This window comes from Rhinoderma darwinii, chromosome 6, assembly GCF_050947455.1.
Source record: "Rhinoderma darwinii isolate aRhiDar2 chromosome 6, aRhiDar2.hap1, whole genome shotgun sequence".
In the NCBI taxonomy this organism is placed as follows: Eukaryota; Metazoa; Chordata; class Amphibia; order Anura; family Rhinodermatidae; genus Rhinoderma; species Rhinoderma darwinii.
The window spans coordinates 39,818,830-39,839,928 of NC_134692.1; the positions used below are offsets into that span (position 1 = coordinate 39,818,830).

The 21,099-nt window shown below is 42.9% G+C and overlaps 1 protein-coding gene across 1 annotated transcript in view; it reads right to left on the minus strand.

Annotated features, from left to right (window-relative positions):
• Nucleotides 1–21,099, minus strand: part of PDE1A (phosphodiesterase 1A) — a 229,843-nt gene that overhangs the window by 46,188 nt on the left and 162,556 nt on the right. The window contains exons 3-6 of the mRNA XM_075831158.1: nucleotides 17,857–18,039; nucleotides 15,452–15,518; nucleotides 12,962–13,078; nucleotides 5,804–5,944 (exon numbers count right to left, since the gene is read on the minus strand). Coding sequence (XP_075687273.1) covers nucleotides 5,804–5,944; nucleotides 12,962–13,078; nucleotides 15,452–15,518; nucleotides 17,857–18,039 — 508 coding nt within the window. The remainder of the gene's footprint in view (nucleotides 1–5,803; nucleotides 5,945–12,961; nucleotides 13,079–15,451; nucleotides 15,519–17,856; nucleotides 18,040–21,099) is intronic.

Genomic DNA, 21,099 nt, shown 5'->3' on the forward strand with positions numbered 1-21,099 from the left:
TTTGTAACTTAGGGGAACGTCTATGGGCGCAAAATTCTCCCCATCTCTTGCAAATTTATATATGGCGTGGTGGGAGAATCTGTTCTTCGGTGACATCACTTGGAATGGTCGTTACATAGACGACCTTCTCATTATATATGGGAGGGTCGTCTTTGTGGATTACAGAAGCAATATTATGTTTAATTCAAAATTGACTGCACATTTTGATTCAAATAATATTTCCTTTTTTGGTCTGTCAGTAAATAATACAATTATAACGAAGACTTTTAAGAAAAAAATCAGCATCTAATACTATTCTTCATGCTGACTCCAGTCATTCTTTTCATGTAATGAAAAATATCCCAAAGGTGAATTGATAAGATCTAAACGTAACTGTTCTGAGATTTGCAATTTTAGGTCAGAGTGTAACAACATCAGATGTAGTTTGAAAACTAGAAGATCCTAATTAGACCTTGGACAGAGAGTGGAAAAAAACAGGTTGATGAGTTAGATAGGAGTTTCCTATTCAATAAAAGAAGAGAACAAGAGTGTGATTCTCATGTACCTACATTTAGTACGATATGCAGTGAGGAATTTATCTCCATTAAAAACATTATAAATAAGTTTATCCCTGTATCATGCAGGAGGGGTGAACATTACAGTTAAATTATGTATACCTATTAATGTGTATGCTTTACATCAGTTGATGATGACGTTCCCTGGGTTTGGGAACATTTTGGTTTAATACATTTATTGTAGTTCATCAGGTAAAGTTATGTAGTGGGGTTTTTGGCATGTTAGACAAGGGGGTTCGGCAATCTTTATCAGGGTTAACTGGGACCACGTTGGGTCCAGGGCCACCTATACTATTAGGGTTTTGTTGCACGTGGTGTGTTTGAGCCCTGGATCAAGATGGGATCAGCGCTATATTGCGGAAGTACCTAGACCCTAATGCTAAGGCCTCTTACTAGCATAAATGTTATTTTGTCGTCGCGCATCTCAAGTTAATGAGGTGGAGTCTCATGAGACTTATGATAAAAGGGGTTGTGTATTGGCGCGAAGTTGATTGGGCATACATACCAATGACCGGCAAGGATACATGTACTCCTCTTAGAAGTCAACTACGGCCTGTGCCCCTGAACGTATGGGTGGAGTGATTGATAAAAGTGGCCACCCGGGTTTCAGTCAGTAGGTGGGCGTGCAGAGCCAAGAATTGCTGAACGGGAAGGAAGCCGTCAAGGGCTGGAGAAAGCCGATATGCCAAGCGGGGCAGGAGCCACTTAGGCTTGCGAGTACCAAATTAGCCAAGCAGGCAGGATACGTTGGGAACAGGTCAAAATAAGTGCAACAAGGGGAAGAAGTCATTGTCACCATTAACCCGTGTATATAGTTGCGTTTATAAAGAGACTGCTCTACATTGTAACGTTTAAAAACATTGCCTCTCTGAAAGTTCCAAGTAATGGAAACCCGTTTACAGCATTACTGTGTCTGTGACTTTCTTCGGATGTAAAGGGATAATGACAACACTTCTGTCCTGAGCCCAGTGTGGACTGGACATCACCTGCCTGTTACAGTCCGGTCTTTTAGTCCCGTTAACCCAGACCGTGTGCTAAGTGGACCCGTTACATTTTAGAGAGATAAATTATGCAGGAGTTAGCTTTAACGGCATAGAAAGAGTCAATAGACGTAAACTATTAGATTGATAGGCCTTTTTGATTTTCTCGCAGGGCCTTTTTCAAGCCAATGTCAAGTAAAGGTTAAGTCTTAAAAGGGTTTTCCACTTTCTGACAACTGATGACCTATCCACCAGATAGCTCATCAGTATATGATCGGTGCGTGTCCGACACCCGGACGCCGCACCGATCCACCACTCTGCCTCCGTGCACCAGATGTTTGGAACGGTATGCAGTAGTTGGAACCAGAAGCAGATGGCTCCGACCACTGCATAGCGGCTGTTCGACAGAGCTGCAGCTCTGCTTCTATTCACTTAAATAGGAGCAGAAAAAAATTCAGCCATGTGAGTAGCTCCATTTGGGGTCTATTGTTCCTAATGCGGCCATGTGACGGCCGTTCAAAAAATGTCCGTCACATGGCCGAGAATCCCTGTCTTGTGAATAGGGCCTTAAACCACACCAGTGTAGCATTAGCAATATGTTTAGGGTCATTGCAATTCTGGAAGGTGAACCTCTGTCCCAGTCTCAAATATCTTTCAGACTGCAAAAGGTTTCCTGAAGAATTGCCCTGTATTTACTGCCATCCATCTTTCCTTTAATCCTGACCAGTTTTCCAGTAACTGCTGACGAAAAGCAACCCCACAGAATGTCGCTACCACCAACATGCTTCCCTGTCGAGGGGTGTTCTTGGAATGATGCGAAGTGTTTTGTTTACACCACACATAGCGTTTTCCATAATTGCCAAAAAGTTCAATATTTGGCCAAAGAACCTTCTTCCATGTGTTTTGGGCAGCCACATGCTCTTTGGCGAATTCATAACGTGTTTTCTTATGTTTTTCTTTACGTAATGGCTTTTTTCTGGCCACTCTTGGCCAATCGTTTAAGCTCCTTCTGTGTTATAGTTGTTGTCTTTGTTGAATCTGTGATTAATGCCCTCTTAGCCCGGTCTGTGAGTTTTGGTGGGCGGCCTTCTCTTTTCAGGATTGAAGATGTGCCATAGTTTTTCCATTTTGTTGTAATGGATTTAATGGTGTTCCTTGGGATGTTCCAAGTTTGGGATATTTTCTATAACCTAACCCTGATCTATACTTCTCCATAACTTTGTATCTGACCTGTTTGGAGAGCTCCTTGGTCTCATGTCCTTAGTGGTGTTGCAGACTCAGGGACCTTTCAGAATAGGTGTATTTATACTGACATCATGTGACTGATCATGTGACACTTTGATTGCACACAGAGGGACCTTATTCTACTGATTATGGGACTTCTGAAGTGAACTGGTTTGATAAGACCTTATTTATGGGTTTTATGGCAAAGGGGGTGAATACATAAGCACTCACAGCTTTTCAGGTTTTAGTACAAGGTATTTTTTTTTTCCACTGTAACAATTATGACTATTTTCTCAGCGTTACATAAAATGAAATGTAAAATCCATTTTAATTTCAGGTCGTAATGCTACAAAACAGGGGGTGTGAATACTTTCACGAGGCACTGTAGATATATACAATGGTTGTTAAAGACCACATTCGAATGATTAAGAATGTGAAGATTACTCCAAACTTTACTCTGTGTCCTTATGAGACAGGATATGTTAATAGAAGTAAAGGAAATAATATATAATAAAACACAAAACAGGTTCAGTTTATTTACTCAGGGAAAAGACAACTATATTTATGTGAAATATATTAAGGACAAAGCAAAGCTTTGTTTGACAAGGCATTTATGTTAAGAGTTGTAAAAGTCATGTGTGTAAACCGGAGAAATAATAATCCATGCCAACACAAGAAATAGAGTTCGGATATATGAAAGATTTCTTTAAGGGGGTTCACGAATATGGTTATGCATATGCAGTGCGCAAACACTTAAAAAACAGATGCGCATGCACTTACTGGTCTTAATCCGTGATGTCACTGGAAAGCAAATCAATAATGCTGCCATCCCTATGCTGGCATGCTGTACTAACATAATAACTAATGCTGCCATACAGTACACATAAATAATGCTACATACAGTGCACAAATAGTACACCCATATAAAGACAGCCAGAGTGCCCGCGATGACATTGCCATGTGCATAATGATAGTACCATCATAGACAATGCCAGCTGAGTGTCCCTTGTACACAGTAGTGGCAGCAGAATACCCCCATAGCTGAGTGCCCCTATAAACATTGCCAGCTGAGTTTCACCCTTGCACAATAGCGCCAGCAGCCTATAGTGGTATAATCTGTGGTGGTCTCGGCCAGAAAGTAGTTAATGGTTACATTAACTACTGGGATAGTGAAGTGGTTAGTGTCACTGTCATTTTGCTTTAGTTTTAATATTTTTTGCTAATTAACTTTATAATATCTTTATGGGGATCAGAGCACTCTCCAAATACCTTTTTTTCTTCACAGAGCCAAGGTTAAATGATAACATTATGACTGCTTACACCCCCCACTAGAGGGAGCTTACTGCGTATGGATGTATGAAGCTCCCATTGAAATGCTTTTAATATATAAGCATTGACAATCAAAGGTGGACCTTCACTTTAAAAAAAACCTTTTTAGAAGCCCCTCAATCCTTGTGATATATGGCAGAATGAACAAATAATAAAATAGAGTAAAAAAATAAACAGATTCCTACATGTAGGGGTTAAATTGGTAAATTGCTGTGGGTGGATTAGGTAAACACCTGTATGACTTTTTCCAACTGAACTTCATTAACTCCTTAACAACCGCCCACCGTCTTTTGATGGCAGGCGGTGCAGGTGCTTAGTCTACAGCGACGTCTTTTGGAGTCGCTGCAGAAGAGGCTGATGAGCACTCCTGTGAGATCATCATCTAAGCAGGAGCTGTCGGTGACTGCGGCATGATCAAAGGGAACTCCCGTCTTTGATCTTGACATCGGAAACCCGGTGACGTGATCAAAGACCAGAGAATCCCTCTGCAGTCAGACCAAGAAAGGACCCCAGTTTGCCTGCTGTTATGGCACACTATGTGCTGCCCTAACAGTAGCCTGTGTCATAGTGTATTATATTAGCATACAGGAGTATGCTAATACATTATAAATAAATATAATGTTGTAAGTAAAGTTATCCCTTAATGGGATTAAAACAAAGTAATAAAAAAAAATGGCCCAAAAAAAGTGTCTTTATTTTGCATAAAATATATTTTATTGCCCCTACATTACATAAAAACAAAAAACCTACACATATTAGGTATCTACACGACCGTAATAACCTGAATAATTAAATTAACAGGTTATTTAGTGTGAAACATGAACGGGATAAAAAACATAAACAAGAAAATCTATGCTGAGAATTGCTTTTTCCTATATTCACAGCGTAAAAAGAAATTTTTTCTACCCTCAAACTGCGAAAAAAATAAATACAATTTCTCCCGCAAAAAACAAGGCCTCATACAGCCACGTCAATGAGAAAAATAAAAAAAGTTATGCTGAAATGCAGAGAGGCAAAAACAGAAAAATTTAGCTGGTCATTAAGGCCTTTTCAGGGCCGGTCATTAAGGGGTTAATAAAACACAGTGTTTATTTACTCCAAGTGTTCAGTAAGGCACCTGCCTTTGCACATATATAAGTAGCCTAATTTAACTTAAAGGGGATGTGTCATCAGAAAAACACCTATTATTTAAATCAAGTTTTTATGTTAAATATTTTTTTTAACATTTTCTATGTCATTATCTATATTAAAAAATAATCCTAAAATATTGTTGTTTTTTTACTGTGGCCACTGAGCCTCATAATTGACTGACCCCTCCTGTTCTGTAGAGATCACTTCTCAGTAGTCATCTCATTATCATCACAGGAAGGATTACAATGAAAGGTAACACCTATATATAGATACTACAGGATCCGCCATTCACAATAGGTGTTGGACAGGTCACAGAGCATGCCTAGAAAACTTTACCATAGAAGTCAATGAGTCATCTCCTGTTCACAGGTTCCTATGCTCCATGTGGCTGTTGTCAAGCATATCTCTAAATACTGTTAACAGCAGCTCAGACAATATGGCTGCCCCCATAATCATGTACAGAAAATGGAATAACAAAATAAAAACAGATTAGGGATAACGATTATGTTTCACTACCTGGTTTTAATTGGGGAAAAAACCAATAGGTGATACATTCCCTTTAAAGTGGTATGATAAATTGCTTACCATGATACCCGTATGAAGCATTATGTAGTGCACAGTTTGGGTAACGTCAGCTGCATGAATCAAATTATGGTAAGGATTTTTGTATTTGCTGTAACCAACCTCCAGAGCTTCCACAAATGATACAAGACAGGACACAGGGATCTAGAACAGGTTAGAGAAGTTGTATGATTTGCATCTTCATTATACAGTTCAATGTGATGGGGTTGTAATCTCCTCATAAGGAAAAATAATTCCCATTGGGCCTCATGCATATGGATCCAAAATACAGTGCCCGTAGAAATCTTTGTGTCCATACTGTACCTCAGTCTACTTCTCCTGGAGTGGAATCGAAAACACAGCGTTGGCAATGCTGTGGACGGGGATTCTGCTTCAGGAGTTGCCCCTGATGTCACTGCCCATATATGGACAGAGACATCAAGAGAATCGCTCCAGGAGCGGAATCCCCGGCCACAGGGGGATTCCGCTGCTTCAGGAAGCTACAATGGTGCTATCTACAGGAAGGGGGTGCTATCTACAAGGGAGCTGTGTGGCACTACCTACAAGGTGGCTGTGTGGCACAACCTACAAGAGGGCTGTGTGGCACTACCTACAAGGGGGCTGTGTGGCACTACATACAGGGGGCTATGTGCCACTACCTACAAGGGACTGTGTGGCACTATCTGCAGGGGGCTGTGTGGCTCTACCTAAGGGTTCTGTGGTGGGCTGATGGTCATTTTACTGTTAGTGGGGGGCAATTGGTCATTTTAATGTGAGTGGTGGGCTGATGGTTTTTTTACTGTGAGTGTGGGGCTGATGGTTATTTTACTGTGAGTCCCCCATTGATAGTCTTTAAGTGGTTTCCACCTCTGAGCTCCAATTTAAATGAATAGGAGGCAGAAAAACCTGTGGCGCCCGTTTGGAGTGTTTTTTTGCCTGTGTCTTTTGCATTAGCTTCAACGGCTTAAAAAAAGCGCAAAAAAAAAAAAGGTCAAACAACGCTGTCAATTCAAAATCTGCTTCAAAATTCCTGGAATTATGAGTCAGATTTTTATTTGCCTTAGAAAAAACGCTGTGTGAACATACCCTACGAGTGTAGTGCTTGTTTTTACCCGTATTCTGTCTTTCTCAAAAAAAAATTGGTAGGGGTGCCCTGAGGAAATTTTATTTTTGCAGTGCTGCCTTGAGTCCGAAAAGGTTGGGAAACTCTGTACTAGGCTACAGGATCACGCCGGCCTACGCAAGGATCCCACCGTGGAGCAGCTCAGTTCGTCGTGGGAATGGAGCCTAGATGAGAACAATTCTTTTTGGGGGGGCACTGTCTAAAAGGGGGAGGTGGGGGGCTGTATGGCATGATCTACAAGGAGGTTGTGGGGGATTATGGCACTGTCTACAGGGAGGCTGTATGGCACAATCTACAGGGGGCACTATCTACAAGTGGGGGTTGTGTGTGGCAGCCAGGGGAGGGGGCATTATACTGTGTAGGGGTACTACAGGGGGCAATATACTGTGTGTGGCACTTAGGGGGCATAATACTGTGAGGGCACAATTAGAGGACAAAATACTGTGTCCTTGAAGGGGTTATAATATATTATATTATTAAATATTATTATTATACTGTATGGGGGGCACTAAAGGGGCATTATACTATGTGGGGGCACTATATAGGGCATTTGTAAAGGATCTGCCAGACACAGCTTCTTTGTCGACGCCCGTGGTTAGTCAGTCTGCACCTGCTCCTAAGTCTGAGAGATTGACTTCGTCTTCTACCACTCAGGCTGGGAGAATTAGGAGTGGGAGAGCCTATCACAGCCTGGCCAGACGGAGCTAGCTCCCGCCCTCTGTCTATTTATACCTGCATTTCCTGCTCCTCCTTTGCCTGTGATTCTTTCCTGTTTCCTGGCTCTGCTGCTCCTGCTATGATTATTGACCTTGCTTCATTTTGACCCTGGCTTTACTGACTACGCTCCTGCTCTGCGATTTGTACCTCATACACTCCTGGTTTGACTCGGCTCGTTCACTACTCTTGTTGCTCACTGTGTTGCCGTGGGCAACTGCCCCATTTCCCTTAGCTTCTGTGTACCCTTGTCTGTTTGTCTGTCGTGCACTTATTGAGCGTAGGGACCGTCGCCAAGTTGTACGCCATCGCCTAGGACGGGCCGTTGCAAGTAGGCAGGGACTGAGTGGCGGGTAGATTAGGGCTCACCTATCTGTCTCCCTACCCCGTCATTACATAATCACAGGTCCATATACCTTTTCTACCCTGGTCCCTGACACAACTATGGACCCCTTGAGACCTTGGCTCAGCAAATGCAGGGCCTCTCCCTACAGGTCCAAGCCCTGGCTCAGAAGGGCAACCAGCATGATGCTACCCTAGTAGTGCCCCCCACCTCACCTCTTGAACCCCACCTCAAGTTGCCTGACCAGTTCTCAGGGGACCGGAAGACTTTTTTCTCCTTTCGGGAGAGTTGTAGGCTCTATTTCCGTTTAAAGCCCCACTCCTCAGGTTCTGAGAGCCAGCGAGTAGGTATAATTATGTCCCGGCTCCAGGACGGGCCCCAAGAATGGGCCTTCTCCTTGGCTCCTGACGCCCCTGAACTTTCCTCTGTTGATCTTTTTTTTTTCCGCTCTCGGGCTTATATATGACGAGCCTGACAAGACTGCCTTTGCCGAGAGTCAGCTTGTGACCTTACGTCTGGGTAAGAGACCCGTTGAGGAGTACTGTTCTGACTTTAGGAAGTGGTGTGTAGCTTCTCGATGGAATGACCCTGCATTGAGGTGCCAGTTTAGATTGGGTCTGTCGAATGCCCTGAAAGACCTGTTAGTTAGCTATCCCTCTTCTGACTCCCTAGATCAGGTTATGGCTTTAGCGGTACGTCTTGACCGACATCTCAGGGAACGACGACTGGAACGTTTTTGTGCCTTCCCCTCTGACCCCCCCATGATGGCTCCCGAGGTTCCGTTGCTTCATTCTTCCACGGAAAACACGGATGAACCTATGCAACTCGGGGCCTCCGTGTCTCCCCAACAACGTAGAGAGTTCTGCAGGAAGAATGGTCTCTGCTTCTACTGTGGGGATGACAAGCATCAAGTGAACAACTGTCCTAGGCTTCCCTTTCATGTCTCCTTTGAGGGTAGGTCTGCCACCGGCAGTGCCTTCGTGGATTCAGGGTCTTCTGCTAATATTATGTCTGTGGATTTTGCTATGTCTCTAGCTATGCCATTGGTTGACTTGCCTAAACCTGTCCCGGTAGTGGTTATCGACTCCACTCCTCTTGCTAATGGTTATTTTACACAGCATACCCCTGTTTTTGAACTCCTTGTTGGCTCCATGCATTTGGAGCAGTGCTCTGTACTGGTGATGCAGGGATTATCGTCCGATTTGGTTTTAGGCCTTCCCTGGTTGCAGATGCATAATCCCACGTTTAACTGGAATACTGGGGATTTTACCAAATGGGGTAATGAATGCATGACGTCATGTTTTTCTGTTAATTTTATCTCTCTCCCTGAGGAGGTGAACACTCTACCTGAGTTTATTCAGGACTTCGCTGATGTTTTTTCTAAAAAGGCCTCCGAAGTGTTACCTCCTCATAGAGAATTCGATTGCGCAATCGATTTGGTACCAGGAGCTAAGCTCCCTAAGGGTAGGATATTTAATCTCTCTTGTCCCGAACGTGAAGCCATGAGAGAGTATATCCAGGAATGCCTGGCCAAGGGTTACATTCGCCCCTCTACTTCTCCGGTAGGTGCTGGCTTCTTCTTCGTAGGGAAGAAGGATGGTGGTCTTAGGCCGTGCATTGACTACCGAAACTTGAATAAGGTTACTGTAAGGAACCAGTATCCCCTTCCTTTGATTCCTGATCTCTTCAATCAGGTTCAGGGGGCCCAATGGTTCTCTAAGTTTGATCTACGGGGGGCTTATAACCTTATCCGCATCAAAGAAGGGGATGAGTGGAAGACTGCGTTTAACATGCCCGAAGGTCATTTTGAATAACTCGTCATGCCCTTTGGGTTGTGTAATGCTCCCGCGGTCTTCCATAATTTCATAAATGAGATCTTATGAGACTACCTGGGGGTATTTCTTGTAGTGTACCTTGATGACATACCTGTGCTTTCCAAGGACTGGTCCTCCCACATTGAGCATGTCAGGAAGGTGCTCCAGGCCCTTCGGGAAAACAAACTGTTTGCTAAAACCGAAAAATTTGTGTTTGGGGTGCAGGAGATACCATTTTTGGGTCAAATCCTCACTCCTCATGAATTCCGCATGGACCCTGCCAAGGTCCAGGCTGTGGTGGAATGGGTCCAACCTGCCTCCCTGAAGGCATTACAGTGCTTTCAGGGTTTTGCTAACTATTACAGGAGATTTATTGCTAACTTCTGGGTCATCGCTAAGCCTCTTACGGATCTAACTTGCAAAAGTGCTGACCTCCTCCACTGGCCTCCAGAGGCGGTCCAGGCTTTTGAGGTCTTTAAGAAGTGCTTTATCTCGGGCCCTGTGCTGATTCAGCCTAACCAAATGGAGCCATTCATCGTGGAGGTTGACGCCTCCGAGGTGGGAGTGGGTGCTGTCTTGTCCCAGGGTACCAGGTCCCTCACCCATCTCCGTCCCTGTGCCTACTTCTCCAGGAAGTTCTCGCCCACTGAGAGTAACTATGATGTTGGCAACCGCGAACTCTTAGCCATTAAATGGGCATTTGAAGAGTGGCGCCACTTCCTGGAGGGGGCTAGGCACCAGGTAACGGTCCTTACCGACCACAAGAATCTGGTTTTCTTAGAATCTGCCCGGAGGCTAAACCCGAGACAAGCTCGATGGGCGTTATTTTTTACTAGATTCAACTTTTTGGTCACCTATAGGGCTGGGTCTAAAAATATTAAGGCTGATGCACTGTCGCGTAGCTTCATGGCCAGCCCTCCTTCGGAGGAAGATCCTGCTTGTGTTTTGCCCCCAGGTATAATCATTTCTTCTGTTGATTCTGACTTAGCCTCGGAAATTTCGGCTAATCAAAGTTCAGCTCCCGGGAACCTTCCTGAGAACAAGCTGTTTGTTCCCGTGCAATTCCGGCTAAGGGTACTCAGGGAAAATCATGACTCTGCACTATCTGGCCATCCAGGCATCCTGGGTGCCAAGCATCTCATTGCCAGAAACTATTGGTGACCTGGGTTGCTTAAAGACGTTAAGGCGTACGTCGCCGCTCTTGAAATTTGTGCTAGGTCCAAGACTCCCAGGTCCCGACCAGCGGGCTTACTATGTTCTTTGCCCATTCCCCAGAGACCTTGGACCCATATCTCCATGGATTTTATCACCGATTTGCCTCCGTCTCAAGGCATGTCGGTGGTGTGGGTTTGTAGTAGACCGCTTCAGTAAGATGTGCCACTTTGTGCCCCTCAAGAAACTACCCAATGCTAAGACGTTAGCTACCTTGTTTCTCAAACACATCCTGCGTCTCCATGGGGTTCTTGTCAATATTGTTTCTGACAGAGGGGTATAATTTGTTTCATTGTTTTGGAGAGCCTTCTGTAAAAAGTTGGAGATTGATCTGTCCTTCTCCTCGGACTTCCATCCTGAAACGAATGGCCAAACTGAGAGGACTAATCAGTCTCTAGAACAATATTTAAGGTGTTTTATCTCTGACTGTCAATATGATTGGGTCTCCTTCATTTCCCTCGCCGAATTTTCCCTTAATAAACGGGTCAGTAACTCGTCAGGGGTCTCCCCTTTTTCTGCAATTTTGGGTTTAATCCACGGTTCTCCTCCGTTTTCCCTGGTAGTTCTAACAATCCCGAGGTAGATGTCATTCATCGGGAACTATGCACAGTCTGGGCCCAGGTTCAGAAGAACATAGAGGCGTCCCAGAGCATACAAAAGACTCAGGCAGATAGAAGACGTTCTGCTAACCCCTTGTTTGTGGTCGGGGATCTGGTGTTGCTATCTTCAAAAAATTTGCGCCTTAAAGTTCCGTCAAAAAAAATTTCTCCCCGGTAAATAGGGCCATACAAGGTCATTGAAGTCCTTAACCCTGTCTCCTTCCGACTGGAGTTACCCCCGTCTTTTCGAATACACGACGTGTTTCATGCCTCCCTCCTTAAACGCTGCTCCCGTCCTTGGCTCCCTCGAGGAAACCTCTGGTCCCTGTTCTCACCCCTGAAGGGGTAGAATTCGAGGTGGCCAAGATTGTGGACAGCAGGATGGTCCAAGGCTCCCTCCAGTACCTGGTCCATTGGAGAGGATACGGGCCTGAGGAGAGGACTTGGGTACCCGCCCGGGATGTTCACGCTGGGGTATTGCTCAGGAGGTTCCATATTCGTTTCACCAATAAGCCAGGTCCACCTAGAAAGGGTCCAGGGGCCCCTCATAAAAGGGAGGGTACTGTAAAGGATCTGCCAGACACAGCTTCTGTGTCGACGCCCGTGGTTAATCAGTCTGCACCTGCTCCTAAGTCTGAGAGATTGATTTAGTCTTCTACCACTCAGGCTGGGAGGCTTAGGAGTGTGAGAGCCTATCACAGCCTGGCCAGACGGAGCTAGCTCCCGCCCTCTGTCTATTTATACCTGCATTTCCTGCTCCTCCTTTGCCTGTGATTCTTTCCTGTTTCCTGGCTCTGCTGCTCCTGCTATGATTATTGACCTTGCTTCATTTTGACCCTGGCTTTACTGACTACGTTCCTGCTCTGCGATTTGTACCTCGTACACTCCTGGTTTGACTCGGCTCGTTCACTACTCTTGTTGCTCATTGTGTTGCCGTGTGCAACTGCCCCATTTCCCTTAGCTTCTGTGTACCCTTGTCTGTTTGTCGTGCACATATTGAGCGTAGGGACCGTCGCCCAGTTGTACGCCGTCGCCTAGGACGGGCTGTTGCAAGTAGGCAGGGACTGAGTGGCGGGTAGATTAGGGCTCACCTGTCTGTCTCCCTACCCCGTCATTACAGCATTATACTGTGGGGGGCATTATACTTTTTTTATAGGGCATTTTTTTATGACAATTTGGCACGGGGCACCATCTATCCTAAGGCCGGCCCTGGTTGTCACTCAAACTATTGAATTGCAAATATGTCTAGTCATGCAGTTATACATCTCCCGCTCCCATATTGGTTAGACATATTTGTCATTCAGGACTGTAAGATAACTGAGTGAAAATGTGAGGTTGTTATTATAAGCGTGAACAGTAAAAAATTAATGATTTTACCTTAAAGCGATTGATAAGGTCATATCTGGTAAACAATTCATAGACCATGAATTTTAGTGCATGTTCTCCACTCGCCTCATTCAAAGAAAACACATTAAATGACCACTGATCAACCTCCTGTTGGTAAAATACAGGCATATGTAAACTACAAATAAAAATGTTTCATAAATTTGTCATCAAAATTCCTTTAGAATAAATATATAAGTGTAAAATTAAATAGCATTGTCTGGAAACCATGAATTTAGCCACACATTGGGCCTCATTTATCAAAACTGTATTACAGAAAATAAAAATTGTTGCCCATAGTAACCAATCACAGTGCAGCTTTCATTGTACCAGAGATGTTTAAGAAATTAAAAGTGAGCTGCGCTTTGTTGCTATGGGCAAAAATATTTTTTTTCCCTTTGAGACAGTTGTAGTACATCAGGCCCAATATATTCCGCATATTCCGCATAACCACATTATGGCATTTTTGGTCCTTAATTAAGGGACAGTGTTGTCCATTTTTAGGTTACATATAGCGCTTCATTTCTTTTTGACAAAAATAATTTAGAGGCATAATAAGAGTAATATTTTTAAATAAAAAATAAGGTTTTCAAATGTCTATAATTGTACACTACTATTATTATGGCTTTGCCAAGGTCTTATGGTTTATTTTGATATATACCGTGGGGTTGGGTCAATGTTTACTTTATGAATGATTGTTAGTTTTTTTATTCTACTTTTTTTCTCATTCATTTCGCACATTATACCTCAAAAAGGTCACAATAAAACCCTGGGAAGCATTATAATTATATATTTACTTTTTACATTAAAATGTTCTACTTTAAAACAAAGAAGTCCCAGTTACAAGGTAGAAATGCCATGTAGCGTGTCACATACACAGCTGCTCTGGGTCTCGTAAAGATAGTGCCACTGCATAAGTGGTTAATAAATATCGTTATAGTACCCCCATACATCAGAATACTACAGGATGATTTAAAGATTGGGGTAAATTTAGTCTTTAGTGTGAGGGATCATCATCAGGATGCTGCAGTACCTCTTATGAAGACACCATAGTGGAGGTATGGAAGCTTATAGCTAATGCTTTGCTATTTCTCCGTTTTTATCCCCTTCCCCCTGCATGCATTTCTATGGCACCGTTTTGGGGTATATATAATTTTTTTATTAACTTTTATTTGGGGGGATATAAAAAAAACCCAGCAATTTAGCCATTGTTCTATGCATTTTACATTTACGCCGTTTACCGTGCTACGTAAATAACATGCTACCTTTATTCTATGGGTCGGTACGATTACGACGATACCGATACGATAGAGGTTTTTTATGTTTTACTACTTTGCAGAATAAAAATACTTTTGAACTAAAATAATTTTATTTTGCATCGCCGCTTTCCAAGAGCCATAACTTTTTTCTTTTTCCTTCAATGTCGCTATATGAGGGCTTGCTTTTTGCGGGACTTCAGTGCTACCATTTTTGGGTACATAGGACTTATTGATTAACCTTTTATTATTTTTTTTGGGGGGGGGGGGGGAATGGAAAAAATATCAATTTTGCAGGGTTTTATTTTTGTGGTTTATTTTTACAGCGTTCACCTTGCGGTTGAAATAACATGCTAATTTTATTTTTTGGGTCATTACGATTGCGGAGATACCATATATGTGTAGTTTTTAATCTATTTTTACACTTTCACTAAATAAAACCATTTTTTATGGGGAAATTGTTTTTTTTATGTGTACCTTTTTATAAATTTTAATTTCACATTCATTCATTTTTCACTCCCACTAGGGGACATCACTATGTGATCTTTAAATCGCAGATATAATGCTTCGGTATACTTAGTATACCAAAGCATTACTGCCTGTTGGTATAAATCTGATAGGCATCTATTAGGCCATGCCTCTGGCACGGCCTAATAGGCATATAGCCGGGCAGGCTTGGGGGCCTTTGTGAGGCCCCCGGCTGCCATGGCACCCCATCGGAAGCCCGCAATTGCTTTTTTTGGCCTGCCGATGGGTGACAGTGGGAGCTCCCACCCCCTGTAAACAAGTTAAATGCCGCAGTCGCTAATGACTGCAGCATTTGAGGGGTTAAACAGTCGCAATCAAAGTAAACTTCGATCGCTACCATTTAAGCAGGAGCCCGGCTGCCATCAGACAGCCGAGCCCCCACTCCAGCCTGCACGGGACACCTGTGCAGGACGTTGATTAGGCCACCGTGAAAAGGCGGCGGCCTAGGTTAAAGCCCCTTAATGACCGCCGTGAAAAGGCGTATCAGCAGTCATTAAGGGGTTATGCATAAGGCCAACAGTCTATTTTAAATTATTGAGATTTATGGCTTTGTGAAGGGGAACACTATGCAAAGAATATCATAAGGTATATTAAAAATGCTAACTTTTTTTTCACAAAACCACATTGCAGAGTTTCTAAAATAAGCTCTGTAGAAAGGAAATCCCATAACTTAATACTAGAAACAATCATATTTAATTACCTTTAAACAGGCTATAACAGTAGATGGGTAGATGAGCCCGACCATATTGGAGGAGCGCCTATACATCCTAAAAACAGAAAAAAGTCTTTATTCCGCTATCTGAGAAATGTATGACATAAATCTGTTTCCGTGTACCAAATTTAGGCCAGCTTAACATTTACATTTTATTAGTGTTATTAAAATGAACTGGACTGGTGTAGATTTCTTGATATTGTTCAGCACTCAGTGGCTTCCTCACTTCTACTAACAGATGTGTCCACCCTTGCCTTTGATTGATTTTGGTTTAAGGCTATAATTTCTCATAAAACCATTTCAATAAAATATCACGACATACTAGCAAAACCCTTGACAGGCTGCCTTGTCGTGGCAGGTGGGCTCACACAATATGATCAAAATGTGCGCTAAGAACCTCACTATTGTAAGTAGATTCAGCAGCACTGCATATTTATGTATTTATAGTGTTTAGGTGCCATTAGTGTTTGCAGAGTGCTGTCACCATTTTTGGATATTGTATTGTTTGCAGTCTTAGGCTTCCTTGCACCTGTATACATGTTTTGTTTCATTTTGTTGGAATGTGCTGATTACATTTTGTTGTCTCTTATGTATAGGCTGCAAACTACATCACAACCACATAGCTGCCAACAGTCCCAAATTTTCAGAGACAGTCCTGGCAAATTACTGTCCCGGGACGTGTCCCAGCACCTGTCACATTCAATTGTATCAGCGTCCTCAGGATGCACATACAATTGAATTCTATGGCAGAGCAGGAAACTATCCGTTTCCTGCTCTGCCATTCAATCCTCCTGGAGCAGAATCCCTGGCCAGAGAATGGGCAATGCTCTGGCTGGGGATTCCAGCGCTCCAGGAGGAGCCCCTGACTTCACTGTTCATATATGGACAGTGACGTTGTCAGGGGATTCCTCTATGAGCGGAATCCCCGACCAGAGCATCGGCAATGCTCTGGTTGGGGATTCCGCTCTTAGAAGAAACCCCTGACGACATCACTGTCCATATATGGACAGTGAAGTCAGGGGCTCCTCCTAGAGCACCAGAATCTCCAGCTAGAGCACTGCTGACGCTCTGACCAGGGATTCCGCTACTGGAGGAGCCCTTGGTGACACTGTCCATATATGGACAGTGATGTCAGGGTCTCCTCCTGGAGAGGAATCCCCAACCAGCACATCAACAACGCTTTGGCTGTGGATTCCCCTCCTAGAGGGAGCCACGATGGCTCTAGCTACAGGGGCGGGGGGGGGGCACCATCTACAGGGGAGAAGAGTGTGGCACCAGCTACAGGGGGCACTGTGGCACTATCTACAGAGGGCACTGTGGCACTATCTAAAAAGGGGATGTGTGGCACTATCTACAGGGGCACTGTGGCACAATCTACAGGGGCACTGTGGCACTATCTGCAGTGGGGCCATGTGGCATTATCTACAGGAAGCAGTGCATGGCACTATCTACTGGGGGCAGTGTGGAGCACCACCTACAAGGGGCACTGAGTGTGGTACTAACTAAGTTGGTTTTTATGCTACCAGTAGTGGTCAGCACATATCACCTAGCCCTAGTGATAAAGTGAGACAACACGTGCCTGTAAACAACCGGATAACCAAAGAGAGATACTGGCCGCCATAGTATTTGTCAGCCAAACTAGTGCAGAGATTTTTGTCCATTTATTTGTATGCAGAAATTCTGGAAAGAAAGCCATGCCCACTAGCCACACCCATCAGATAAGCCACACCAGATAGGACACACCCACAAAAGAGGCCACATCCTAAGTGTCCCTGAAAAAAAAAATTAAATGACTGCAACTATGCAACCGCAGGGTGCCCATAAATAGTCACATATAGCATATACATCTCGTGACAGAGTTTTGCAAGATCATATCTTTTTAAAGCTGTTCACATCACGCCACACATCTCAGGATATGTTAAGATAAATGGAAAGGTAAAAAAGGACACAACTGTGCCTATGTGCTACGTCGCTGGTGTCTGAATTCCCCACAAGGTAGCTGGTAGACAAGACAAAATTTCTATTCAGTGATGTTTAGGTACAGCTGAAAACGAATCACTGTCTTTTAAAGGATAGGAGAGATGTTAGCACAACAGGTAACTGCTATTAGCGTATATTTGGTGTTGGAAGACTGCGCTCAGAAACACTTGATAAAAATGTACAATCGCAATTGTTAAACCATAATTTCCAATCAAAGTCACCTCTGACCACCCAAAACAATAGGCACTGCAAAACTGCTAACATGGTGAAAGCAAATTACCAGAGACTGTCTAGTACAACTGGGAAATCAATCTCATAAGCATGGGTACAGGATACACATGGCATGGCAACAGTTATCCTAATGCCACCCACATAATTCCAGCCACATATATAAAAAATAAAATAAGAATCACCTTTCAACAAATATACCAGCTTGGACTGCATGGACAATACTTCGAAACTTTGGTTTTTCTTCTGGGCGCCTTCGTCTCATTCCCATTTTTCTGGTGAAAGTGGATGCCAACCAGTCCCGTACTTCCAGTGGAACAGCATCTGTGTGGATATCAGAGAGCTCATCTTCTGTATCCAATAGTTTCCTATATATTTGATATAATAAAAACAAAATAATACACTGACTATAAAGAAATGTAAAAATCACATTCTAGGCCAGACACAAGCATTAGACAGTGCCCATTTCAAATCAATGGGCTGTCTGTGTAATGCAGGACTAGTCCTCCAGAGCGAGAGACGATTTTTAAAACTGCTATCCACTCTGTCCCATAAACGAGGATCCTGAACAGGGAACCCCATTTCTATTAACTCTAAATTCCATAAAGTATATGAGAATGGATTTTCTAACCTGGACAACCCCTTTAATTCCTCCATGATTTTCCATCCATTGGAATGTATTAGTTTAAACAATTTGACGGGTTAGTGGTACAGGTTTGGAGAATAAAAAAAATAATAATCAGCTAATTTAGTTGACTATTTTATTCTATCTTTATTCTATCTTATCAGGTAAATTGCCAGGTCAGCAAATGAATAACATAATAATTAATTGATGATTTTGCAATTATGTGGCGTGGTATTAAATTACAACAACACTTTTTAAGACTTTTGATAAAGTCACAGGTTACTGCTGTCATGCAACCTCAATGTTTGCCTATGGAGAAAAAGTCACACAATAATCACAGCAATTCCAACTTGGCCATAATTCTTGTGTTCATCATATGTTGCCCATGACTTCTCCCCATAGGGAAACATTTAGATCACATAATGGTCTTGGTAACCCATGATTTAACTGCAAACATCATGTGACCAAATTCACCAGTTTTTTGGAGGGTAACTTGCTGTAATTTTTCAAAACGTAGAAGGTAAATTTATCATGGCTGTGAAATTATCTGTTTAATCTCTACATTGTCCAGTCTATTGCTCTCCCTTAGGCCTCATGCACAAGACCGTGCTTTTGTGTCTGCGATTTATCCCCATTTTTGCGGATAAATTGTAGACCTATTCATTTCTATGGCCCCATGCACACGACCGTGGTTTTTACTGATCCATGCTGGTGCCGCGAATCCGGACCGCAAAAAGTCATTTTACGGTCCAGATTTGCGGCTTCATAAACTGGTGACATAATTTTTTGTTGTTGTGGCTCCGTGAATCCTGATACACACAGATGCACAACAAAAGGTTTATTGCGGACAAATGGACTGCAACGGATCAGTGGTTTCGTGAACTACAAAACCCCTACAGTCGCGTGCATGAGGCATTATAAATGTTGCTTTTTGGGTTGAGCACTTGGTTGTTGTAGACCAATGTAAAGTTTAAGTGAAAGTAACAGGAATTATAAATTTAGTTCCATTAACAAAAGCTTAATTTGGTATTGGTTCTACAAAAAATAAATAAACCTTAATGTTATTTTCCAGGAGTTAAAAAAATTAGAGTGACTATAATAAAAGTAATAGAATAAAAAAACAAAACAAAACAACAATACTCCCCTATTAAATCCTGTACCGCTCCAGCCCCAAGGACGTCCCGTACATTCACGTGACCGCTGCTGCCAATCACTGACCTTAGCGCTAACACTTGCATGTATGGCACGAGACCGCTGAGGTGGTCACAAGGATGAACGGCATGTCATCACTGTAGGACAAGTATGCAAAGGTCAGTGTGGACCACCCGAGCTTCGGCGCAGGAGCGACAGGGGTTTAACAGGTGAGTATAAGATATTTTTTAATTTTATTACATTTCCTGTCACACAAATTTTTTTTAACTCCAGGAAAACCCCTTTAAATAGGACCTGTTAGCTTTGCTGACATGTCCTTTTTTTAGTAAATACTTGTATTCCCCTTAAAATTATGATTCTAGAGCATCTATTCTTTATGAACAAATTGAGAACTGGGTGTTACCAGTTGGGGGTGTGCCCGTACATAGTCTGCCATCGTCCAATCAGTGCTCACAGACGCAGATGTGTAGTGACACGCCCTTTTGACAAAATGAATAATAACAGTTGTCAATTTATTCATATTTCTATGAGGAAAAACAGAGGAACGGCACAACGCAGAGTTCTAAGACAAGGAATTCCAGATACGTGATTTTATGGGGAATACAAGTATTTATTAAAACAGACGTGTCAGGAGAAATGACAGGTTCACTTTAAAGTGGATTGGACAGATATAAAGAAGTGACAGGGCAGCATAAAGAAGTGACAGACACATTCATTTCTGCGTGCTGTCATTTAATATAAAATTATAAGTAGTTTCTGAGTATTTAGAACTTCTATTAGTGGCACGTGGCCAGTACTGCAAGTATGAGTCCAAGTATATTGATATATTCATGCTGCCCCAGCAGACCCCCCACCCACAGATTAATACCTTTGTCCCTATTAATGTGCATATTGAGGAAAATGTCAATCAGTGGCTGGAGGGCGGTTTTAGGCAGGGAAAGAGTGAATATCTAAATACTCCTCAACCAATAAGTGACAGCACGCTGAAATCAGCGTGCTTGTCACTGCTTTATGCTGCCCTCAGGGCTTCATAAATATCTGACTGATCCGCTTTAAAGAAATATTAATAAACCCATAGGTCAGGATTTTAATGGACAAGATATTAAAGTGATAATCTTAAAAGGCATCTAACGAATTAATGTGTAACAGGACCATGTATGGATACAGGTCTATTTTAATACAAGGCTTTCAGCATGATTAGACTTTAGGTCATGACCTGTAAGAAAACAGTTTCCAAAATAACTTTTTCTCCTTTTGAACAGCTACGAAGTGTGTGTCTAATTAGATGATGCTTAAAAATAGCGTTTGTTTTAACCATAGGCTTTATGTATACTTCGTTCACTTGCAGTTGTAGGGATTTAATGGATATGTGCAAAGACCCTGTATAGTATCATACCGTGGCGGAACTACCACTACAGCAGCCATAGCAGCTGCTATGGGGCCCGCAGCATGAGGGGGCTTGTGCCGCCTGGCCTGACACATAGCATTTATCCGAGGCCTTAGGACGCAGATACAATTGAATACTATGGTGGAGCAGCGAGATAGCTCCCTGCTCTGCCATTCACTAGGCTACAGACCATTTAGGCCTGCAGCCTATAAGGCGCTGGAATAGGATCCCTGCGCAGGCCGGCGCGATAACGTCACTGGATCA